A 25,588-nucleotide genomic window follows, 5' to 3' on the forward strand; every position below is an offset into this window, starting at 1 on the left:
AGATATTGCAAGTTTAAGGAGGGAGGAAGGCAAGTAAGCACAGCACCAACATTTCAGAGGCTAATTCTAAACAATAGTATTAGAAATCCTGTTCCTTTCAAATAGGGACATAAAGTCAGTCTACAAATACGACAATAAGTTATTTCATCTTCAGAGTGACAGCTACCCACAGTGTTGAACTTAATGAACTCAGATGATAGTTCAACTACAGACAGAACGCATGCAGGGAAGGATGGCAGAACATGGCTCTGAAAGCCAAGTAAGGTGGATTGAATGCTGGTGTATCTTACAGTACTGTTTCATCCGCTTACTCTCTGTCCAACCCTACAAAATAGGGGTAGGACCACAAGTACCAGAAGCAATCAGGTCTTGCAACAGCTAAAGTGGCAATGCTACTTATATGACTTTTCTTTTCTTTTTTTTTTTTTTTTTTTTTTACAAGAAGTATAAGATACTTGTTTAACCTACTATTACTAATGCCTTAGCTGATAGAGGATTTGAGATCCAAGCAAAGTAGCTAGATCAAGTATTACCAACATTTATGTATTTTCAGATGCAAGACATTAAGAGATGTCAACACTACTGATTCACTGACTAAGTTTAGCTGACGCCCTCCACTTAAGTTATACAAATCCTCTTCAGCAAAAACCATGGAAGCCACCTGAACAAGATGTGCCAACATGGAAAATGACTGGATTTTGTTTACACTAACTGCAAGTTGCTGGTAGTCCTACAAGAACTTCATCAAAAGTTCAAATGTCTCTTCTGTAGTCTCGTTTCTTTAATCAGAGATGGCCCTTGATGAATTCTCAGTCTTCCTAAGTTTGTCTTGTCATTAAGTGTTGTTTTCCTTCAGACTTTTTTCCCCACATTTTCCCAACTGATGAAAGCTGAGCTGGGATTTATCAAGCACTTTGCTTTTGTCATTCCCAGATGGGTCACATTCCTTCCACACAATGGATGTACCAACATTTGCCAGTTGTTGCCTTGCTACCAAATAGGTTCTGAAATGAGAAATACAAAGAAGGTCAATAAGGTTTATGCATAGTATACACCATACTGCTTATATCAGGAATAAAAAAATAGCTATTTCCTATATACTTCTAAGTATCAGTTGTTGCACCAAACTACTCAGTTGTGGGATTAAAAGCAACAGAGGAAACAACTGATATTTGGAGACTGTGCATTAAGACCAGGTGTTCCTTTTACACAGAAGCAGGAGTCTGAGAAACATGGACAAAAGCATGCTTAAAACATGTCAGTGTCTTGATCATAAACGTAGCAGTTTACTATTTCTCTCCATCTCTAATACAAGGTGCTAGGAGCAGTACGAGGCTAAGCCACACCACAGGAACAGCTGTGTATCAAGCTATAGTATTTGGTGGAAGGGCAAAGCAATTAAGAAGTGTGAAAGAGCTAGGCTGTTTAATCATTGGATTTAAAAACTGCAACTACTGACACTAAGGTCTGAGAGTGTTACGCTGTATTAAAGCAACACAAGGGACTGAACTGGTACATATTATTCATATGACAAACAGTATCTGGGCGGGGGGGGGGAGAATCACCACAAAGATAAAAATCACTGCCTTTACAACCAGAACCAGAGTCTGGTGATCTGCAAACCAGCTTTTGGCTCCAGTAGTCTCTTTTGAGGACAGCATATTTTCATTCTAATTTGACCAGTTACTGGCTATTTCACTCACAGTTAAGAAATCAACTGACTGGAAAAAACAGGAAGGCTTACTTAGCATCTTACAACTGACTACACCTACAATTCTGAAGGGCATCAGGAACTCAAAGCAGGTCAATTCTATTTTTTAAAAGGAAGTACTTTTCATAGTTAAGGAATTAAACAGAAACAATTTCCAAATCCATTTCATGTGTTACAACTAACAAGTACTAGTTTCCAACCACCACTCAAGTTAAATTCATACTACCACCTTACTTTCACAGATCAGAATAGAGCAAACGTTTGTCTACTACTGTTACTAGCAGGAGGAAACTTAAGACACACTAACTCAATTGACTGCAACCACATGAACATATCTGCACATGCAAGTGTTAAGCTGTGTAACAGTTCAAGCATGTAGAAGTATTTTCTCCTTAGTAGAAAAAAATAACATCCTTTCAGTGAGAAGTAAATTAGAGAAGCTTAGGAAAATAATGGTATATATGCAATGCACAGTTAAGATCCATCAAACTAATGGCATACATGCCACTTATAGCGTATAGCCAAATTATTTTATCACAGACTTTTCCAAAATCTCCCCCAAACCCTTCAGCCAAAACCCCTGGATAGCAAACTTCTTCATTGCTCCTCTCCACAGACTAGTGATCAAGCCACTGGAGAACTTGCACTGCATTCAATACCATTGGCACAAATAGCAGTCTTCTGTTATGTAATTGTGCATAACATACTCAGCCTTGCTTTAATGTATGTTTATTCACAGTCCGCTTTGAAGTCAGTATCCTGCACTGGTATACACATTATAAACATGACATACCTGTTGAAACCATAGCACCTACTATAAACTTTCCTGCAAAAATTTTGTTGCTTTGCTATTTTTTGTGCTCCAGCATTTTAAGTGGTCACAACCAATACACACCACAGTAGATATGAATTTGAAAACTGCTTAGATCTTTTTGCCAGAAACCTTACTACACACAGATAAGAACTATTTAGGCACACTGCACACAAAAACACATACCTGGTTCAGATGGTCCAGCACACTTCAAAAGGTGGCTTCTTCAGACTTATTTGATGCTGCCATCAATTGTGTAGCTCAAAATTCTTTTTTCCCAAGATCCTAATAGTGTCTCTGTGCCACAATGTCTTTGTCTTTGCCACAGAAGGAGTGTACTCCTCAGCCTCCTCCATGCAAATCTCCTACAATGCAGCGATACAGCTGCAACTCTACTCAAGAACATCTTGCAGTCCATGCATGAAGAAAATATCAGGAACATAATCCTCATCCATTGTGAAAGAAGAGGTCTCCTTCCTCTCCTGGAATTGTTGGTGTGCTTCATTCCAATTGTAGCACTCATTCTAGCTTTCCTCCCAAAAGTGTTTTTCTGAGCAAACTGTATCCAATTCTGCAAAGTATTTGCGCATCCAATCACATGCCATATTATTCCACATTAAAAAGTTCAGCTGTGGTGGTATCCATATTTCAAACAATTCAGATACCCAGAGGCAGTGAAGAGCATGCCGCTTCTGTGATTTTTCAGATACATTCCACAAACTTCCAATAATGAACAGGCAGAGATGAATCAAATCGTTGTTGGCAAAAAGAAGCTTAAATCCAGGTAAATGAAGCAACTTAGACAAGGAAATTCCAGAAATCTCATGTTGTACCAGAAGAGTAGAAATTTGCTTGTACTATGAAAATTGCTATACAGCATGTGTCATCTACAGCAGGTATCATATGTAGAAGCTGACTTGGCTGATGACAGGTGGATCTTCCTTGTAGAACATACAGCTCAAATACTGCAGCAAATTTGCGCAATTTGTTAACAAACATACGTTGCTGTGGGATAGCCTTCAGGCTTGCAGAGGCGTCCAAACACAGGTTAGCAGCGATAGCTCTAGTGTAGCCAAAGGCCAAAAGAGCAGCAAGAAAATTACTGGAAGTGCTTATAGAAAGCTGTGGCAGTGAAACCAAGTAAGATTACTTGGGGTCTGAAAAGGGAGCTATGAGACGGGAAGCCAACAAAGGCACAAACCAAGGACAGGATCACAATTAAGTAGCAGGAGAAAGAGGAGACATAAGTAGCTGCGATTACAAGAGGAGGAAGGTCAGGCAAGAAAGTTACAATCAAGGGAAGTCATTGAAGAGAAGAAGATATTAAGAGAGAATTTTATTAAACACTGAATATAAGGAAATAAGAAGGTTAAGCAAAACACTAGAAGGAGAAAGAAAATAATTCAACAGAAAAAGCAGGCAACTTAGTGAAGCTGAAGTTTATAGTTGTGGCCAACCAAAGTATCAGCCAGACATCAATTAAAAGACAGAGAAATTAAGTGTAACTCTCAAAGTACTACCTTCAAGCATTTGGCAACAAGATCAGAATACCAGACAAATAGACTTAGCCTAATTTTGAAATGCTTTAAAGTTTAACACCATTGGATATATTTTCCAAAGGTTTTACATGTTTAGTGTCCAGAAAAATATGGATTAAAAGCTCCAGTGCCACCAACAAAGCAAACAGGTGCTTTATAAACTTGCCTCAGACAACTCTGCTAGTTTAGCTGAACCTTGGCCCTCAGCAAACCCCTGACGCTGGAATCCTCACCATTCTTCCTGAAAGGACTTTGTCAGTGCATGAGCACCCCAACCCAAAGGATTTTTTATTTTTTTTGGCAGTACTAGCATCAGCACGCCTTGGTTCTGATCCACAGCTTCCCCAATTAATCCAGTTCTAAATTTAACAAACCAAGACTAGCCATTGCACAACAGCTTCAACACATACGCAGATAGAATCTGAAAGATCCAACACCTCACCCTTGATCTAAGCCATGACTAGACGAATGTTTCCCTGAAGGAAAAAGATGTCTTTGGTACCAACACAATGCAAGAGTCTTGTGATATGTGCAAGACAAGCTGCTGTTCCAGGATATTTACCTTTCTGCAAGCAGGACAAAGTCCATTCTCATCAGTGCGGATACGATGCCAACAGAAACGACAAATTTGGTAGCCACAGGTGCAAGGGAAGAAGTTGATGTCATCAATTTCCAGAGGCTCCATGCAAAGGGGGCATTCCACAGGGTCTTCCTTAGCATCAGGGCTGCGAGACATCTTTATGTGTTCGCAGAGCAGCAAAAGTTTATAATAACTTAATAGACCGAGAAGGTCAGCACTTGAAGGTCTGCAAGAGAGAGGCAGGCGGGAAAGAAAAAAGTGATTAGTACTTCTGACAACCTTTCTTTTCCACCTTTTAATATTTCAGTTCTTCACCACTTTCCTTCTCCCCACACAAATTACCTACTAACACACAAGTTACTCCCTAATCAACTTGAGTGTCTCTTCCTACTTACAAGTCACACAAGTTATGTGAAAGATGGTACTGGTGATGTACCTCCTTACCTGGATAGGCAAGCACTTCTTCAGCAGTTTACTAACCTATTTGTGTTTCAAACTGTACAGTTGCAAAGAAATGCTTAACAGTGTATACCATACATTGCTTCTAAGTTCTGCCATTTCCTTTAACTATTACTTTCTTGAAGTTTTCTACAAATCCAAAGTCAAATCCTTGAATGCAGGACTTCACGTTTAAGATCAATATATTCCTTTGCTCAGAGACTTGGAACAACATTTAGGCCGTCCATTCAAACTTTTCAGTAGGGTTACAGAATTATCAAACAAAACCAAGGAATTTCTTGGATATTTGAAGTTGTATCTAATCTCAGCAAGCCATCTCAATCTGCTGCATGAGACATTCATGTAGATGGGATAGAATTAAAGGGCAACAGTAGAACTTTTAGGTAGACCTTTTGAAGAAAAAAACCCACCACCAATAACAACAACAAAAAACCCCCTAGAAACCCACTGAAAAAGATGTGACCAGAACTGATAGTTGGATGGTCACTCTATCTGTAACAAACTACACCACTTCTTCACAAATAAGTGACCTCAAAAGTTTTTTAAAAACACCAAATTCTTTTAACAATTATGCCTTTCCCAAAACATGGGTCATGCAATTATAATTTAACCATACACATGATCTGGAGTCCCCTCTACTTTCTCAGAGAGTTTTCTGTCTCATTTCTAACCAAAACCTACTAGATTGCATACAATCCAATCTTTCTTTCTATAGGCTTTTAGGAGCAAGTCCAGAAACAAATTCTTACATCCACCTACTCAAAGAGTGACATTTACTCCTGTCCTTGGAAATAAGATGACTGGATGTTTTGAGATCAAAGCCTTGCTCACAGATTTCAGTATGTTGTAGTGTTAGCCTTACATATCTTTGGTTTGATACTTTAACCACAACAAATCAGTCCCATTTATGATCTTCCATGTGCTAAACCATGCTTCCTTGCATGAAGGCTATCTTGTAAAGCCCAAGAGGTTCCAGCTCAAGTTGGGACCTCCCACCTTACAGGGTAGGATCTGTTTAGCATCAGCCCGCAATACTTGTCCCTGTCCTGCACATCTCTTCAGGGACAGAAATTCCTCTGCAAGCAGCCCAGAGAGAACCCTGAAGAGGAACAGCATACATGCACACAACCAAAGCACCATCCAAATACACAGCAGAAAGTATATAGCTTCATACGGGAATGCTCGTGTTGTATTTAGGTTAACCTGTGTTCACAGGCTGATAGGAGAAGTCTAGACAAATTGCAATTTCGACCAGTTTGGTAGGGAGCGTAGCCTCTAGACACAAGGCACAGTTCTGGTAAACATGTACCACTACCCTAGAGAGAAGTTCCACTGGATTCTCACATAAAAGTAAGAATGACAGAATGGATTTTAGATGCTGTAAGCATTAATTTCTCTATATGGCATGCACTAGCAACAACACTGTCCTCTTTCTGACCTTCACAATGATTAAAATCAAAAAAGTTAAACTCTTACAATAATACAGCAGCTTTTACTTCATTATCTACACTTTCATTAGTGCTATATTTACAATCATGTTGACAGGCCCAAAACCAGGTTCTGGGACCCTACCAGTGTTTTTTTTACAGAGAACACTAGCAGAACCTGACCTGAAGGAAGGAAAGGATTAGTTTGTTTGGGAGCTTTGTCTTGTTTTTAAGAACACATTCCCACTGGCCGAAGAGCAGGAGGGACTGTTAAAAGGCCACAGCACATTATTTAATTGCTTATTATGCAGATAACACACATTTCTACAGCAACCTTTACATTTCCTATAAACTTTTCACACTTGTACAGCAGCAAAACCATTACAGTATGAAAGTGACTTTAAACCGAAGCACAGGATAAACTGAACAGATATTGTTCAGTTTAGATTTGGATTTGACTTTGTCACAGATCTCCAAACAACAGGTCAGTAAGTAGACAGCATATTCCCTTTGACTGTGTACTCATTCCACCGCATGCTCAGCAGCTTTGAGCCTACTGAAACATGTCTAAATAAAGCTATACTAGTACTAGTGAAGCTGTAGTTAAAAGTGCAGTTTTGAAGAAACTTCAACCACTACAGTAAAAGTATTGATTTATGAAGTTACTATTTGGAATTTCCGCTAAGAAATGTCATCAGTTCATGTGAAAAAAAGTGTGACATATTAGCTAGTGCCTCTGGGATATGCAGACAAGCTCTAACAAAACTGCAACATGATTAACATTTATGAGCTGTTTAAGTTAACGCTAAGAGTTCAGCTGCTGCTAGCAATAATACCAATAGCTTGCTTCAGTCAGCAAATGGCCCATTATTTTACAACAAGGAGTAAAGAGCAGCTGTGTGCCATGTTTCTTGAAACTAAGCAAGAGGCAATATTTATTTACTTGGGAAAAGACCATTCAAGCATCCCATTTAAAGATTCTCCACTGAAGTGTGTCTCCATTTCAGGAGGGTTTATATACCAGGGTCTGTGTTTCAACTCTACATAAGAACAATGCCTGTTTTTTCAAAACCGGAATAACATGCATAGTGAGGCATCATTAACGCATTGTTCATATAGCGCTACCAAGAAACACAGAGTAACTAGTCAGCTCTAAGGCTATTCCAAACAATTCAAGATTAACGTCACAGGAAAAGTAACACAGCGATGGCAAAAAACAAAAGGCAGTATTACATGCTGTGTTTAATCCAGAGTATTTGGTCTTTGGGATCAGGTTCAAAGAGATTAAATTAATAGCATCTCAGGAGAAACGGAGAAAGGTTGCACACATGTACACACACAATACAAGCAGCTAGGATTTTGCCCATACGCTTTCCAAAACGCCGACAACTGCAGTCAAACAGGGCTTCGACAACTCCACATCCTGTTTACAGGAGACTCTGCCAAAACATTAATGCACACAGGGATGGAGCGGAGGTGAACAATGTCCAGCAGCATCTTTTAGATTTAGTGAATTTGTAATAGGTAGTAACCAAAATATAGAAATATATAGTTGTGTGTCTTATCCCTTCCACCATACCAACTAATAAGTTCCTTTCTTTTCCAAACACATATGCAAAATGGAAAAAAAAAAGATAATTTTCCATCGACTTTTAAAAGTGCTTACTTGGTGGATTTGACAGCTGTGTCTAATCAGCTTCACTGTACAATTGTTTCTCTTGATGAAATCCTCCAAATTTTGCGGTTGGGAAAAAGAGATCCTGCTATTTGAGGGTACTCACCTAAACACAATTTTACTTCTAATATAGCTAGCGATTTCAGTCCATTTAGGATGGAGGCATTGCCTTTCCCTTTTTCACCTGAGGTGAGCGAGTTTAGCTTCCAGCAGTTTATCTTCCCTATTTATTTTTAAAAGGGGCAGAGGAAAAACCAACTAGCTTGTTACCCATTCTTTTTCCTCAAGTGCACCAATTTGAGACTTGACACACACTACCCCTCATCTCCCCACAGTAGACACCAGAACATATCCATTTGCTAGCAGTTCATTTTGGTAAATGTGTCCCTTAAAGTTTAAGTCCTCCTCCAGGAGGGCAGCTAGATCCAGGAGATACAGACACATTTCCTCCCCTCAAGCAGTGGGCTGAATCCAGCCTTACTACTTGCTTTCAAAGTGTCACAGCCAAAAATTGTCAAAATCTAGCAGTGAAAAATCTGAGTAAAGGACTTGCATCCCAGCAAATATTTCGAGACTTAGGGCCTCTTGAAGGAAAAAATCCAGACATGTGTTAGCTAATGTTTCACTTAAAGTTCAAACATACCTGACACTTGAAGTGAAACAGGTCATAGTCTATGCACCAAACCTTTAGTAAGGGCTCACTAAACTTATGCAAACAGAAACTCATACTGTTTCCACGGCCTTGTATCTTCTGAAAGCCATCAGCCCCCAGCAGTCCCAAAAACATGCTGCGGACACTGCCTGTGTAACCCCACAGGGAAGGCAGCCCCCCAAGATCCCCGTTCCCACCCTGCTGAAGGATCGGTTCCCTTTCCCCACGTCACCTCCATGGTGATCCCACGTACAAGCTGGAGGCAGAAAGCAGACTACAAGCAGCAGCTGTAATGGGTTATCCCTTCTTCCTTCAGGCAGGGGAGCAGGAGCAGCTGTAACGGGTTATCCCTTCTTCCTTCAGGCAGGGGAGCAGGAGCAGTTCTGTCAGCGCAGGGCTCCCCTCCAGGCTGGCACGAGGGCACAGCGGACCGAGGCCCACGCTTGGATTACCTCCTCCCACTAGTGACTCTGTTGGAAGGAGGGCAACCTTGATCTCCTTCGGTCTCTGAACATAAGAAAGGCTATCGCTGCACTGCACTGACCACTGGAAGGTTTACATCAAAACCCTTCATAGGCAGGCTGCAGAGAAAAGCCCATTTTTACTTTTTTTTAAGCACGCAGAACTGAGGGAGATCCAGAGTTAGTCGTTCAGGGCCTCACGGAGAACCCATACAGGAGAAACTTGACAAATGCCTGTCCTAAGTCATGGATGGATGGTCTAGTCATTAAAACATCTAGTCTTGTGTATCGAGTCATCCACAAAATTCAGAAGAAATCTGGGGAACTTCCCCAGGCCACCTCCTTGCCATGCTACCCTCTACTCGCCTGTCATTTTTGGGAGCACTACACAAGGAGAGCGATCCCTTTCTCCCACCAGCCCTTCATTCACATCAAAATACAGTGATATTTTACAATCGCCTGGTTAGCAACACTGATATAGGAGACAGCAGGAGTGCTGAAAACGGGCTATGCTTTTCTAAAGTTTTATGGCACTGTTACTGACTGAGAACAAAGACACCTCAGTGGCAAGCATGCAGGCTCTTTAATTCATCCAAGTTAATTTTCATTTGAGACAGAGGGAAAGTTCACTTCCTACTTCTTTTTCCTGACCACACTGAACATTTAAAGCAAAATGTTCTTTAAGTCAAACTGTACTACTAATTGCAAAATCATGCCCAGTAACTATACAGTTCGTTTTCTCTCATGTCTTCTCTCTGGAATAATATTTATTATTCTGCCTGTGGTCTGCAGCTACATTTTGATCAGAGTACAAACAGTGGTTAAGAAAAGTAAGAAGTAGACAAAGTCCTGAATGTTTATAAAGTATGACCACGAATCACATAGTCATCTCAATATTTCTAAAAACGGCGTTACAACTGACTGGGATTATCCCCAAGTTATTTAGCTCAAAGAGGTCAAAACTGAAGTCTCTAGACTCTGCTTTAAGGCTCCCTGCAGCTGCTTACGGAGCTCTCTCTTGTGGTTTCAGACTTTGAATTCTGCCAGCATAAGTAGTTGTACTAACATTTGAACCAACAAGACCAAAACATAACTATTTTTGCTGGGTCCTTTTTTACCTAAATCAGTCCTCCATCCAGTTCATCACACAGCCATGCAGAAGCTTGTACCAGCATGGTGAAGACGTAGAAATGAGCACCTAGGGGTAGCACCTGCTCAAGTAGCATATTCAGCAACAGTGTAAAAATCAGCTGAAGAATTCACCAGATAAGTTTCAACCTAATGCCCTCAAGGCACCCTAATAAGAGTCAGATGCCACCTGCTAAATGAAAAGGGAATTAATAATTCTTTATAAACCCAGTGTGAACACACACTATTTCAAGACAGTTATGTGGCCAAAAAAAAGTTATATACCACAAAAAGATGCTTTTCTCATTTAAACTGAACCAAGAATGGACCACTGTAGGCTTATTGTTATAGCAGTCAGAGCTTTTATGCATAAAGGGCTGCATACTGATAGTGACACATGAATGCCAAGTAAGAGATTATTCACTCTAATTTCTTACAAATCATGAACAGAACGAAGGTGTTAAATTTTATTTAGAAAGAAAATAGGCCAAGTAAGATCCTGACAAATACATCCACAAGCACATAAAGTTTTGGACACAATTATCCAAGATGACGACACTATCCTAGCATCTAGGTCAACTTATTCAATGAAATGAAAAGCATAATATTGCTCTGTAATTGTCTAAATTCATTTCCCACATTCATTCATGTTAGAACTTGAATGCTAGTATTCCTTATTTTCTCTTTCTGCATGCCCCCATTTTTGTACCTATAGCAACACTATATAGGCATGATATGCCAAAAGAATTTGGATAATGAATTAGAAGTGGGCTATACAATTACTAAATATTTTAAAAGCCTATGTCACAGACAGTGACCATCTAATATTGGTATACATATTGCAGCATAATTATTTCCAACTCCTCAGGACACTACCAGGAGATGGTCAAACAACAGGTGAAACAAAATTGCCATACCTCCATAGATTTGTAAACAGCAAATTATGTATCACAATTTGTTGTCAAAGAATGTTGCAGAGACCGTAACATACCATGCAAAGAAATCTGTCAAAAGATAGATCCACCAGCTCCTGTTAAACATGAAGTATGTTCCATCAGAACTATCCTGAATTCCCTAAATCTCTCATTACTGGGGGAAAAAAAAAAAAAGAGTGCTACTCCATTTCTTGTACTTTTTCTTCAGAGCATCTGCTACCAGTCACTGTCAGAAAGAGGATCTAGAAAGATCAGCTTGCCAATCATGCAGCAACCACAGGCAGCTATTAAACAGGCTATTTGGGGAATGGAGAGTCTTTATTCTGTTCACGCAGCACCCTAGCACAAAACACTCATTCTGCAGTCGGGGTACCTACACATCAGCATACCATAGTTCAATTTTTCCATAATGCCATGTTCTATTTAGTCCTTAGTAAGGTGACACATACTCACACACTTGTCGTCCTTGTAAATCTGTAACATGCTACTAGCACTGGAAAACTCCTATTCTTTCCATGTCCTAGTATACCAGTTTTCTCTGGTTTTGAAGACTAGCACATTGATTTCATTGTAGAAGACTCACATTCTAGCACAGAAGCACTATCAGACAGTTGGAGCAGTACTTTGGAAAAAACAAAGTGTTTTCTAAAAGACAGGTGACAGATTAAAAGCTTCGTTAATGCATACATATGCAGTAATTTGTTCGTGATATGATAACACTTAATTGTAAACATAGTCACTAACATAATAAAGCACATTCAGCACCAGTGCAGAGTACCCCAGCAGACTCAGTTTTTTCATGGTAACATAACAGGCTAACACTGTTCAGCCACTCAAACTCCCTGCAGCAAGGCACAGAGGCTGGATGAGCGATGGCAGCTCAACCCCACTGACCTGCGCTTCCATCTGTTTCACAGAAGTTTCCAACGTCCAGTTTTTCCAGTGCTTTTACCTCTGCAGATTAAAAGCCCTAGACACAGATGTTTCATTGGTGTTACCCTGAGTAAACTTGGGGACACTGGTTCAACAGCTTGAAGCTTCAACTTATCCCATGTTGCAACCCTCTGAACCATGTCTCTGTGCAACTGAAGCATCTCACTTATCTATGAATTTCTTATCCTTCTGCTGTCTTTTACTCACTATGACTTAAAATCACCAATTTTCAGACAAACTGCAAGTTAAAATCAGCTTAAATTGAGGGGAGGGTTAACTTTTCAACTACAAAGTATATTTTTTCCTATTGATAACTATATATGTTGATCTACAACTAAACAAGAACACATTTTTTTAAACTAACTCAGGAGAAAGTCTGCATTACTCACACTTATGCTATTGCTGTTTCAGTATGTAACATGTTCCTCTGATTTTTGAGGGTTTGTTTCTTAAACCAGTATCACTGGTGCATTTAATAACTTCTTTTAGAAAATCTACATGGAATTTTTAAACTAGCATAGTGTACAAGAGTCATACAAACTCTTAGATGTGCTGGTAATGTAAGACTACGTTCGCAAAACTTGAAACCAATTAAGTTATAACCTACTGTTAACATTGCTACTTTTAGATATCTCCAAATCCTTCAAGATTTCAGAACTAGTATAGCATATCCTCATTTTCCTTTCCTGAGGGTAAAAAAAGAAAAAAGCTTTTTCACCTTAAGAGGTTCCTCCAGTGAAAGTGAACACATCATTGAACTAGTAAATTAAAGTGACATGGCCTGACTGTGCCGTTAACAAAAGAAGTTGGTACAGCAGGTATACAGATTTCAGTTCTTTAGCTAGTGAACTCTACTAATATAATTAATGCTAGAAGTCCGTACTAGTATCAATATGTATTGATTATATGTTGAATGTGTTGACTACTAGAGCAAATGCTAATTTAAGTGACAAAGATCACTAAGTAGAAGACTAACATTATAAACCTTGTCAAACTGATTTTGATGAGGGAGTTGAGCAAACAAACTTATTTTAAGAGACACGATCTACAAACCAATTTAAAACTTAAAAAAACCCCACAAACCCAAAACACCCCACTCCAGAAAACCCACAACCCAAAAACCACAACATGTTGCCTCGGTCACCACACCAGTGGTGCCCTTTCCCTTTGCACAGCAGCCCAGGCTGTTCTCCTCCCTCTCCGGTGACACAGCTCAGCTCTCTGCCTGTCTCCTAGGCAGCCCTCTCACCATCTCCCAGTTTTTGTCAGTCTCCCTGGTACCGTTCAGTCTATTCACATTTTCTTAGGATGCCTTAATCCAAAAGATGAGAAAACCAGCATTTGTTCCAGGCTTCCGGCTACTGGAGTTTTTATCAGTCTCTTTCTTTCTTCACTGAAGAGAGGTAAGAGCATTGCATTCTGTAAGGAAAACTTCTTGTGCTAGCTTGTATTAGATTGCATACTTAAAAATAATGGCCAGTATTCCCAGATCCAATTATAAAGAAAAGCTCAGCTCTGAAGAGCTCCACAACCTTTAAAGAGAAACGACCCAGAAATTCTCACACACACAGAAAAAAGTCACCCTACTTGAGGCTGCAAGACTGTATTTGAATATAACCCAGTTTGGAACATCCTGCTGGCAGCCGCCACCTTCTGGATAATTTACCAGAAGTTCACATACACTTGTATTACAACTGGTCTGATCTGAAAGGATGCTTGAAGAACAAGGAGTCATACCATTACTGAAGTACAATCTAGCACAGAGCACCATCAATGCAGTATGCTCAGAAAGAAGCATATGCATTAAAAACCATCTCATTTGCATTTTCATGGTGCAGCACAAACAAAACCACTGCAGCATCTTTAGAAGTCCTAGACTGCCTGTCCAGCTGTACTCAGTATTTACAACAGTTGTACTATCAGTTCAAAAATTTTGTAAACAGTTTTCTTATTAATTCCTGGATATTTATGTTATCCAAATGAAGGAAAAAGAATATTCAGTTAAACCTCCTGCAAACAGATCTCCAGAGATTTTTTTTATTATCTATTAGATAAATACCTTCCTCTATAGCAAAAGGATTATCTGTTACCTGCCCCTGAAGAAGCTGTTACAGAAGCCCTATCTTCCAAAGAAAGCATAACTAAGGAAAATGCCACTGGAGCTAAGGTGCACTACATATGACATTTTTCTCTTTTCATTTTTATGAAAATTCAAGGATCTTTAATTGTTATAAATACAGCACTACCTTTTGGTCTTACATGAACAGTATCGAGTAGTTACCACACACTTCTGAAATCTTGGGAATAATACTAAAAGTTAGAGCTGCTGGGGGCAGGGGGGAAGAAGCACAGAAAAGGAGGATAAAAGGTGATCACACCACCAAAGAGATACACATTCTTATTTGTAGCACCATGCATTATGAAGACACACACATACTCCTTTAGCACATAAGAATTCCCAAAATTACTTGTAGAAAACTAGGTATAAAATGGAAGACTGCGTGATCACAGGTCATGGCTTCTTGTCTCTTCCTGCTAAGTATCTCAGGAACCTTCCAATTTCCTTAACTCTCCCTTATGAGCTGCTGAGTTGTCACAGCAATATTAAGTGGTAACAAACCAGAAAAGTGTATCAGTCACATATTAGTATTGCTAAAAAATGCTCACACAACGCACATGGCAAGTAGTAAGTTTTCTCTTTACACATAAGCGGGGGGATTGAGCACCCCACCCTGCCTTACCTCTAGCTGAGAGCCCCTTAAACATCGTTCTTAATTCCACAGACTGCTTGAGATACACTCTTTCTGCTCAAGAAGAGCAAGTGAATGCACTAGGTAACCCTTTTTCTGTGTTACCAAGACATGAATAAAACTAAGAATTATTCACTCTGAAGCTTAATAACACAGCTGAATACACTTCAGATCTAACGAATGGGAGATCCAGCCAGGGTTAGCAACAACCCCTCAGTTCCCTTCAGTAGCATCCTTGAAATTAGGAAAGCATAAGCTAAGACACCAGAAAACCTGAGAGCAAACACATTTTAAGTAATTCTCAAAGCTTTTTATGTAGATTTTAAAAATTCGTTTAAAATAACCTTCAGAAAATGGATGATGAACTACTTAATGTTGATTTGTTTTCTCCCCAGCTTCTCAATTATGGTGTATTTATTCTAGGCTTCAATTCCTGCAGTTCAACATTTTCAAAAGAGAACAAAAAGGATAACTTGACCTTTAAGTGTTGCAGAGCGACAGACGTATTACACGCTTTTCAAGTCATTTTAAACAGCAAACACGAACATAATATCAACCTAATTATTGTTTTCTTAGCAACAATGGTATTAGGTCTCCCTTGTTTTTCCATAATCCGGGAAAGAATAAAGACTTTTTAATTGGCTTGGAGGGGAGAGATGCACCAAAACAATTCTAAGACTGAGAAATCTGCACAGAGAAAGCCTTATACAGCTCATCTATAGGTTCTAGATGAGCAGTAATTCCAGCTTGAGTGCTTCTGCTAATCAAGTAATAATGCAAAGCATTGAGCTCAGAAGAATAAAAACTCTTTGTGAAAGTCCATGCACTCATCAGTGCCCACAACTCTATCTTGAAACTCACTGGGAGCTGATGCCAGAGATTAGAGGACTGGCATGAAGTACGCTGTATGACACACTGATTAACAGATCAACAGCCACATACAGCACTAGATTGAACATGCCTGCTTATCCTTATACAAGTAAAACACAAACTAGTAGGTCATCACTTCCCTGGTCAGAAACTGTGAAGCACCTATGTCAATGACTCCCCTCGGTTCTAGTAGTAGCTTGTACTTTAAGCCTAACCTTAACCTATGAAAAAAAATAAACCATAGTAATTCTTGATCTTCATTTCACTCTGGAATTACATGAATGCTTTACAAAGAACTCAAATCATCTTCCGATTCTCCACGCTGTGGCTTTACTTCTGACAATTCAAAGTGTCCTGCTGGATGCCATGAAGCAACCAAGCCTTCACAGGACTTATTTAAATAAGAACTGTGATAACCTGAATAGACTGAATGGCACAGATTCAGTATCAGCAGGAAGCATGCCTCATTCCTGGAAGTTTCTACAGACCTCAGAAGGGAAAAAAAAAACCCACAACAAAAAACCCTAAGGGAGAAGCAACTCGATGTGTGTGTAAGGAAATCTACATTCTTTAAAAAGGGTCAGAGAACGATGGAGAGAACTCCAGAGACATCTCTCCTCCAGAGCTGAAACTGCTCCCCTGGAAAGCTAGCAGGACCCACACTTCACCTCTCTCTTCTCAAGGCAGAAGTTTCCACACCAAGGTCGGCCCTATGAGCATGAACCTCAGCAGGTGGCTACTAACTAGACCTCTTGGCTTTAACTGAAGACAACAGCGAGAGAGTAAGAAAGAAGTGACAATGTGATCAAAAACCAACTGCTAATCACCACACAAGCCATTCTTGAAAAGGTCAGGAATGGAACAGAGACAGTAAAAATTAAATTTTAAAACTATTAAATCACTTCATATTTCTGGACCCAGAAGTACGGTGTAGGAGCAATAGCACAGCTGCTGCCATTCCCCCTGTATAGGAGAGAGTGCAAGGAAAACTGCTGGAGCAGTAACAGCTTCTGACAGAGTTTGTGGTCTACTCTTTTGCACTATACTATTTAAAATATTTCCAAGTCTGAATCAGGTACTTTGCCTTAATGACTCTGGTTACATATGGTCAAACCAAGATGAACAGCTTTTTTTTTTCCTTTTTTTTTTTTTTAAAATCAAGTAACTTGGCAGTAATTTCTCTTCATGTACGTCACTTTTTTGAATATGCTATGGTCTAGAGCTCACTTGTACAGAGCAGCCATAATGCAGACAACTGCAATACATGACAAGGTGAATTTCCAAATTCAGGTCTGACATGAAAATAAGCCATTATATTTTGTCCAGTCATTTCTTGAAATGGGGCTGGGGGTGGGCGGGAGGGGCAAAAATCAGATTCCCTGGTTCAACAGGAAGCACAAACCCAGAATTTTCTCTTTAGGAGCACCAAGCCAAGGTTAATGAAGTTACATTTTGAATCTTCAAGGAACACACGCTCTTTGGGAAAGACAGTGACAACCAGCAACCAGTTACAGAATGCCAAAATGTGAACTCCCATTCCCAGTCATTAAATATTACAAAAATCCTGAATATATCAAGCAGTAGTATAGCACTGGAACTTCTTGTTTCCATAGGGGAAACATAACCCCCATTTTTAAAAAGGGGAAAAAAGGAAGACCTGGGGAACTACAGGCCAGTCTCATCTCTGTGCCTGGCAAGATCATTCAGCAGATCCCCCTGGAAACTATGCTAAGGCACATGGAAAATAAGGAGCTGACTGGTGACAGCCAACATGACTGCACTAAGGGCAAATAATGCCTGATAAATTTGGTGGCCTTCTACAACGGGGTTACAGTGTTGGTGGATAAGGGAAGAGCAATGGACATCATCTACCTGGACTCGTGCAAAGCTTTTGACACTGTCCCACGAGACATCTTTGTCTCTAAATTGGAGAGATGTGGATTTGACGGACGGACCACTCGGTGGATAAAGAATTGGCTGGACGGTCGCACTCAAAGAGTTGCGGTCAACTGCTCGATGTCCGAGTGGAGAGCAGTGACAAGTAGCATTCCTTAGAGGTCGGTATTGGGACCGGCACTGTTTAACATCTTTGTCAGTAAAATGCACAGTGGGATTGAGCACACCCTCAGCAAGTTTGCCGACAACACCAAGCTGTGTGGTGCGGTCGACACGCTGGAGGGGAGGGATGCCATCCAGAGGGACCCTGACAGCTTGAGAGGTGGGCCTGGGCGAACCTCCTGAAGTTCAACAAGGCCAAGTGCAAGGTCCTGCACATGGCTTGGGGCAATCCTAAGCACAAATACAGGCTGGGCGATGAGCGGGTTGAGAGCAGCCCTGAGGAGAAGGACTTGGGGGTATTAGTGGATGAAAAACCAAGTATGACCCAGCAATGCGCGCTCACAGCCCAGAAAGCCAATTGCATTCTGGGCTGCATCACAAGAAGCGTGGCCAGCAGGTTGAGGGAGGTGATTTTCCCCCTCTACTCCACTCTGGTGAGACCCCCCCCGCAGTACTGCCTTCAGCTCTGGGGACCCCAAGGTAAGAAGGACATGGACCTGTTGGAGCAGGTCCAGAGGAGGGCCACGAAGGTGATCAGGGGGCTGGAGCACCTCTCCTGTGAGGACAGGCTGACAGAGTTGGGGTTGTTCAGCCTGGAGAAGAGAAGGCTGTGGGGAGACCTTACAGCAGCCTTCCAGTACCTAAAAGGGGGCCTACAAGAAAGCTGGAGAGGGACTTTTTATCAGGGAGTGTAGCAATAGGACAAAGGGTAATGATTTTAAACTGAAAGAGGGTAGATTTAGATTAGATTAAGAAGAAATTCTTTACTGTGAGGGTGGTGAGGCACTGGAACAGGTTGCCCAGAGAAGTTGTGGCTGCCCCATCCCTGGGAGTGTTCAAGGCCAGGTTGGATGGGGCTTTGAGCAACCTGGTCAAGTGGAAGGTGTCCCTTCCCAGGGCAGAGGGGGTGGAACAAGATGATCTTTAAGGTCCCTTCCAACCCAAATCATTCTATGATTTATTAGAATATCATTGTAAAAGCCCCAACATGTTAATACACATGGCCTGAAAAACTGGCAAAAGTTTTCCCCTCAATACCTATACATTCTTTTTTTATCTGGTAACTTTTTTCAATACAAGCTCTACTTGCTACAAATGAGGAGTGCAAAATTATAAAGTGAAATGTAATTTATGCTTGATCAGACAATTTTGAATCAAATTTCAGTGGGGTAAAGGATAAATCTCTTCACAAACATTTTATGCGAGAGCGCTATAAATTCTAGTCTATATTTAAAGCCATTTTGCTTAAGAGTTTGACTGGGTTTGTCTCTACAAGTTTAGTTTAGAACTTATTTGCAGGTTTACTTTCACAGAGTCTGGTCAGTTACACATGTTGATCAGGCAGCCAGGGAGGAGCACAGTTCTTCCTTGCTGAGCCTGTACTTCAAAACTTTTGCTAATGAGTTTACACAATTGCTTTTTAACAGGTAGCTGCAGTAGCAGATTTTTAAGAACAGGAATTGATAGCAAAAACATTTTAGAAGGGACATTGCATATTTGTCCTTTACTGAAAGGAAACGTTTTGCTTAGAAAAGCACTAAGATATTTCAGAGAAAATAAGTAGATTTAATTTCTTTGCCTCTCCTCCCATTGGGTTTACAGAATCAGATACACCGGTACTTACAGTACTGCACATTTTTTCAGCTTCCAGCCAGGTATTAACCATCCAAAGAAGTATCCATTCATAAACAGAAACACATCAGATTCTCCAGGTGTGAACAAATACCACAAAGCCTGCAGTTTAAGATTTAGTCTGTAATCAAGTCTGATGACCGCACTAGTTAGAGCTAGAGTTAGTCAAAACAAAAGGAGAAAATATCCAACTGTTCACGGAGAGACAAGTCACCACCCATAAATAATTTTGAGGAAAAAGTCACAGATCACGTGGACCAGAACAAATTTGTTTTCTCCTTAAAAGTCAAAAAGGCTTTCAATAGGGTTCTGCTGAGCTCTCTAAAGAAACTAAGCTGCCATCAGAAATGTCTGCCCTCTCATGGATTAAGAATTGATTTTAAAAACTTGGAAGCAAAAGAAGGAACAAGGGAAGTCAACCATGGGAGCTCCACATGATTCTCTGCTATCAGACATAAGTCATTCTATTTACTACTGATCTGAAAAAGAAAGTGAGGAGGAAGTGGACAAAAGTTACTACACCAAAGGACTTATCATTTAAGACCAGCACAGAAATCCGAAAGATCTCACGAGACTGAAGAGTGATAAAATAGTATGAAATATATTGTTGCTAAATGCCAAATGATGGAACCAAGGAAAAGCGACTTCTAAATGAGCACAACGATGCGCCAATCTACCTAGTAATTCTAAGGAATAAGCTCTCTGAGCTATCATACGTATCTCCTGTAACATCAGCTCAGTAATAAGTCACAGTCAAAAGCCAAATTAAATACAAGGAATCATTAGGAAAAAAGCACCAAACAACATCACTATAGAAGTCTACAGCACACCTGCATCCTGTACTCAGGACAACTCTGCTTTCCTCTCCCCACATGCAGAAAGAACTAGCAAGTACAGAAGGAATAACAAGAATTACCAAGTGTATCCTAAGGAACAAAACTGACCCACTGGAAAAAGGGTTCTGTGGGTACACAAGTAGAATGGAAGAGACGGAGAATATGTATATATTCACCTTTATATATGTGGGCTGGTTTTGGCTGGGATAGAGTTAGTTTTCATCATAATAGTTAGTATGGGGCTCTGTTTTGGATTCATGCTGAAAAGTGTTGATAACACAGGGATGTTTTTGTTACTGCTGAGCAGTGCTTACAGAGTCAAAGCCTTTTCTGCTTCTCACCCCACTCCAGCAGCAAGCAGGCTGGGGGGGGGGCACAAGGAGTTGGGGGTGGGACACAGCCAGGACAGCTGACCCCAAATGACCCAATGGATATTCCAGACCATAGGATGTCATGCTCAGCATATAGACCAGGGGGAAGGAGGAAGAAGGGGTGACGTTTGGAGTTACAGCATTTGTTTTCTCAAGTCACCGTTTCGCATGATGGACCCCTGCTTTCCTGGGGATGGCTGAACACCTGCCTGCCCATGGGAAGTGGGGAACGAATTCCTTGGTTTCTTTTTTTGCATGTGCAGCTTTTGCTTTACCTCTGAAACTGTCTTTATCTCAACCCATGAGTTTTCTCACTTTTACCCTTCTGATTCTCTCCCCCACCCGACTGTGAGGGAGGTGAGCAAGCAGCTGCATGGTGCTCTGTTGCTGGCTGAGGTTAAACCATAACAATATGTTACATTATATATTTTTTTATTTATATATAAAAAAGTAACACTGTGCTTGGTTAAACCATGAAACTCCTTTCTATCAAAGGTTGCAGATGACAGAATTTAAACAGTTTAAAAATAATCAGACAACTGACTAGGGTGGAAGATGCAATGTGAAGTGAGTAGCTCAAACACTATTAAGCAGAAAATATACTGCTGAAGAAGTGGCTGGGCTAGACACTTCCTGGGCTGGAGAAGTCCACAGACTTAGGGACTGCTACCAGAAAGCATCCTAGGATGTATCACTATGTTCACCCTGATTTTATAGTCTTCCCCAGAGCATCTGCTGCTAGCCACCAACCACAGCAAGATAGTGGTCTAAATAATTTCATTCTGATCCAGCACATCAGTTTCTGCACATGGTATTGGGCTAACCTGTTAGGAAGTTTCACACTTTTAGAAACGTAAAAAGAAGGGGAAAAGAACCATTACTATATACCACTTAGTCTGAGTGGTTTTGGACACTGGATTCCTTCCACATCTTTTTATTTTTATTTCCTATCTCTAGAGCTGACTTTACTGTTTTTATAAACACACTTTTACAACTACAATTTGACAGAGCAATTATAAGCATAAGCAGCTATTTACCTAGCATTTGCTAAACACAAGTGAAAGAAATACACCATACAGAAAAGACAGTGCAAGTACATAAAGACTTTCATGTTTAAGTTAGATCAAAAAAAGTTCTCCCACCATAACCTCATTAGAAGTCCTGAAGCCAGTCACCAGCAGTTAGCCAGGCAGCAGATACACAAACTGTGAAGTTTCACAGCTCTTTGCAGAAGTACATCAGGAAATTATGTTGAACTGCTGAGAAACATTCCCTAATTTTGATTAACAAAACCTATGAGAAGCTAGTTTAATGGTACAAATCTCTGCATCAGCCAGGTAACCAACACATATACTACATGAGTGGAATCACAGCTGCACCACTTTTGTTTTCACACTATAGGTACTACCTGAGGTTCCCAGAATTCACTGCTGTCTAGTGATGCTTTCAGTTACAAGCCTTTAAAAAGCATCATGAGCAAATCTATGGTGAAAAGCATCTGTGTCCAGCAATACCATGTATTATGATAGAGAAACACTAAGTCATAGCACTGAGATACTGTCCATAAGTAGGCTTTTCTAGACTCTTACAACTGAAAAATTTGAGGAAGATGTTAGTTAGAACAAGATTGGTTTAATCTACTTGTAAAGTGGGAGTAGACAGCCATTTCTGTAGTATTACTTGAAGAACACTACACACACACAAAACAAAAAGCAGCTATAACCCAGCTCCAAAGCTTCAGCATTCACAGAAGAGACTAACTTACCTACTGCTAATATCACTTGGAACAAGTTGTTTGCAAGTATACTATTTTTGGTTTGTTTACTTGTTATTATAAACAAAACTTAGCTTCTTGACACAGCAATATCTCAAATAACCACATCCAAGCACCTCGTCCTCCTAAGTACTACAATATAAAAGCTGTAGTGGCAGCCACAACTGAAATCTTAACCATTTGAAGAAAAAAAAAGAAGCAACACATCTACAGTCAGTAGGTTTCATGGCCTCATATTGCCTGGTTAGGACTCTCTTATGTTTTTCACACAGGTGCTGTCCCTTCTCATTAGCAAATGGCTTTCAGCAGAGAGAGTACAGTTTTACTCTAAAGAGTGACTGAAGTCAATTTTGGAGAAGGGTAGCATCAGAATACACAGAGCTCAGAGCTGCAGAGAATTACAGCTACTGCTACATGGGAAATGTGAAAAGTAAAAACCAAGAGAGGCTACATAAGCCCAGTTTGAGCAGCCTCCGGGAGGGTCCCTGTTTATCACCCAGTAGCAAACCTTATCACATCCAAGACTCCCACTAGGTGGAAAAAGGTCATCCTCAAACATTTTCTGCTTGTATCCCTCTCAGCTGGACAATATCATCAGTAGTTCAAATCCACATGTTTTCACTTTGCCTTCAGTAAGGTTTCTGGGAAGAAAATTAGTTAATCATGAATTTGTTCAGATTAAGAGTTCAACCCTACTTCTGCCAATAATTTAGGGCTAGATTTTACAGTAATGCTATACTTATCATAAAAGTAAATCACAGCCAAGTTACAAGAGCCTGTATCCCAGTGATCCCTCTGGTTAACTGCTAGAGTAAGCTTGCCCTCATTGTATTCTGCCCTCATCGGTATAAAATAGAGGAAGCAGGCTGCCATGGATTATAATAGACTATCCAAATCTTTAGGATCCAAGGCATGGGGAAGACCCCACAATGGACCAAAAAGCCATGGAAAAGGAGTTCTGCTGTAATGGGAAGAATGGCAGAAGCACAGAGTACACCCTTCAACCAGCATCAGTAGGCATGAAAAATCATCATGTGCAGCCTGAGCAGGTTCAGAGAAAGCCCGTATCTCCTTAGCAAGGGCAAGCATCTCAGAGAAGTCAGTATCACAATGAAGAAGTGTGAAGAAATTCTTCACTTTTTCTGGTGATGATCAAACATACAACAATAACAACCAGGAATTAGAGATAAGTCTCTAGAAAGACATTCACACAGCCAGCACACAAGCATCTGATCATCTTTATAAATCTGGTCATATCACAGAAATTTGAGAAAAGCCTAAATCAGTTCCTTGAGAAGAAAAACTACCAATCACAGCCCAGAGCCACAACTCTAAGAACTAATGCAATGTGTTCCAAAACTTTTCATTTACAAGAAAATCCTGTAAAGAATTATCACAGAATCTCTCCAGCAAGGGAATTCAGTATACAAGAACTTTGTTTTAACATTTAAAAGGCTGCAGTTAGCCCCATCAGCTAAATGCCACCTTGCATGAAGATGAGGTCTTTTCTTTGCCTTCCCACAATGCATCTATCCTGTGAAATAGCAACATTAAACCTTGCAAGTCAGGCATATTACCCTGAGTTGTAGGCTGTTTGCACAGTTTGTTTTTTTGTTTTGGTGGGTTTTTTGGTTGTTGGGGGTTTTTTTTTGGGGGGGGGGGGGGGGGGGGAGTTGTTGGGGTTTTTGGTTTTTTGTGGTTTTTTTTTTGTTTTGTGGTTATTCTGTTTTTTACAGAAGAATCAGTCACTTCTAAACTAGGTCCACTGTGCTCAACCATTGCATTAGACATGAAGGAGACACCATACATTATGTCTACAGACCCTGTCTTGCAGAAGAGGAATTCAGAGAGCTGGTACTAACAATAAAGCTGAGATGACTGCAGTAACACTCTGCCTCACGAGAAAACACAGTGGGTTTTCCCTAAGATAGGGCTACACAAGATTTCAAGAGCAATGGTGGAAAAACTTTTGCTTGTAAGGGGAACATATTCTCTATGGTCATTGAATGACTAGGCTGCTACTGAAGCAAATAATGTTTGAAACTGCAGCAGAAATCTCATACCAATGTCAGGTGCCACAGCCCTTATATCCAAAGACAACTTTCAGAATATATTAGCAAGTATGTTCCATTCCTGGAAAATCTGTAACTCATTCCAATTGTATTGTATTAGAGACTGATGCAAATAGACTTAGGAGGCTGATGTTTAGATCTCAGTAAAATCTGAATGCACTTGTAAAATATTTCTTACCTTTCTACATATTAAGCTGAATGAGTTTGTCCCTTAGCCTTCCTGAGTAGTTGAAATCCTTGCCTTTGCAAAAGGTAGTTTACTGCATTATGGTTTCACACTATCCAAGCTAGTATGATTAAAGATTGTGGAAGCATCAAAAAAGCAAGTAGGAAAAAAAACCCAAAAAACCCACACCACAAAAATACCACCCACCCACAAACCAAAAAACTAGTATATTATCATGTTGTCTCTGAAAAAACTATAGCTCCCTCTGAAAATCCTTGGCTTGATTATCACTGCCCTTTTGCACCCTATGGGAAGAAGGACAAGAAGAAACACAGCTGTCTTCCACTAGTAACGGTGTGAGGGTTTTTTGTTTGGAGCCAGAGATATTAGTATCTCACATTAGGAAAGGAATTTTTCAGACTCTACCCTTATATTCGCTCCAAGTTTCTCCACTCTGAGACAACTAAAAAGCTTTGTTTATTGTGATCTGCTCCAGTGCCAGACTCTGCATGGCCAGCACAGTGATAAGCACCAAACTCCTTGGTGCAAAACAGTGCCAGAAGCATCATGGTCCTCTCTAGATAAAAAGTCAGGAACAGAGATTCAAAAAAAGTCTCAAAGTACGTCTAGAGGATTAAATGCAGGAAGAACACCCGAGTTTCTTGATCAGTATGGCAATCCATCGTAAGCCTTTGAGCAGAACACTTTCTCTTTCAAGACACTGGTCATGGGAGAGAGGCCTCTATAGG

At 40.3% G+C, this 25,588-nt stretch overlaps 1 protein-coding gene across 8 annotated transcripts in view; it reads right to left on the reverse strand.

The window, feature by feature from the left end:
- CNOT4 (CCR4-NOT transcription complex subunit 4) overlaps nt 1–25,588 on the reverse strand; it is an 85,256-nt gene that overhangs the window by 41,896 nt on the left and 17,772 nt on the right. For all 8 annotated transcript variants that reach the window (XM_075058190.1, XM_075058192.1, XM_075058188.1 and 5 more), the window contains exon 2: nt 4,623–4,866. In XM_075058190.1, the coding sequence (XP_074914291.1) occupies nt 4,623–4,796 (174 nt within the window). In that variant the 5' untranslated portion in view covers nt 4,797–4,866. The remainder of the gene's footprint in view (nt 1–4,622; nt 4,867–25,588) is intronic.

The sequence above is a fragment of the Buteo buteo genome, chromosome 26, assembly GCF_964188355.1.
Source record: "Buteo buteo chromosome 26, bButBut1.hap1.1, whole genome shotgun sequence".
Taxonomy (NCBI): Eukaryota; Metazoa; Chordata; class Aves; order Accipitriformes; family Accipitridae; genus Buteo; species Buteo buteo.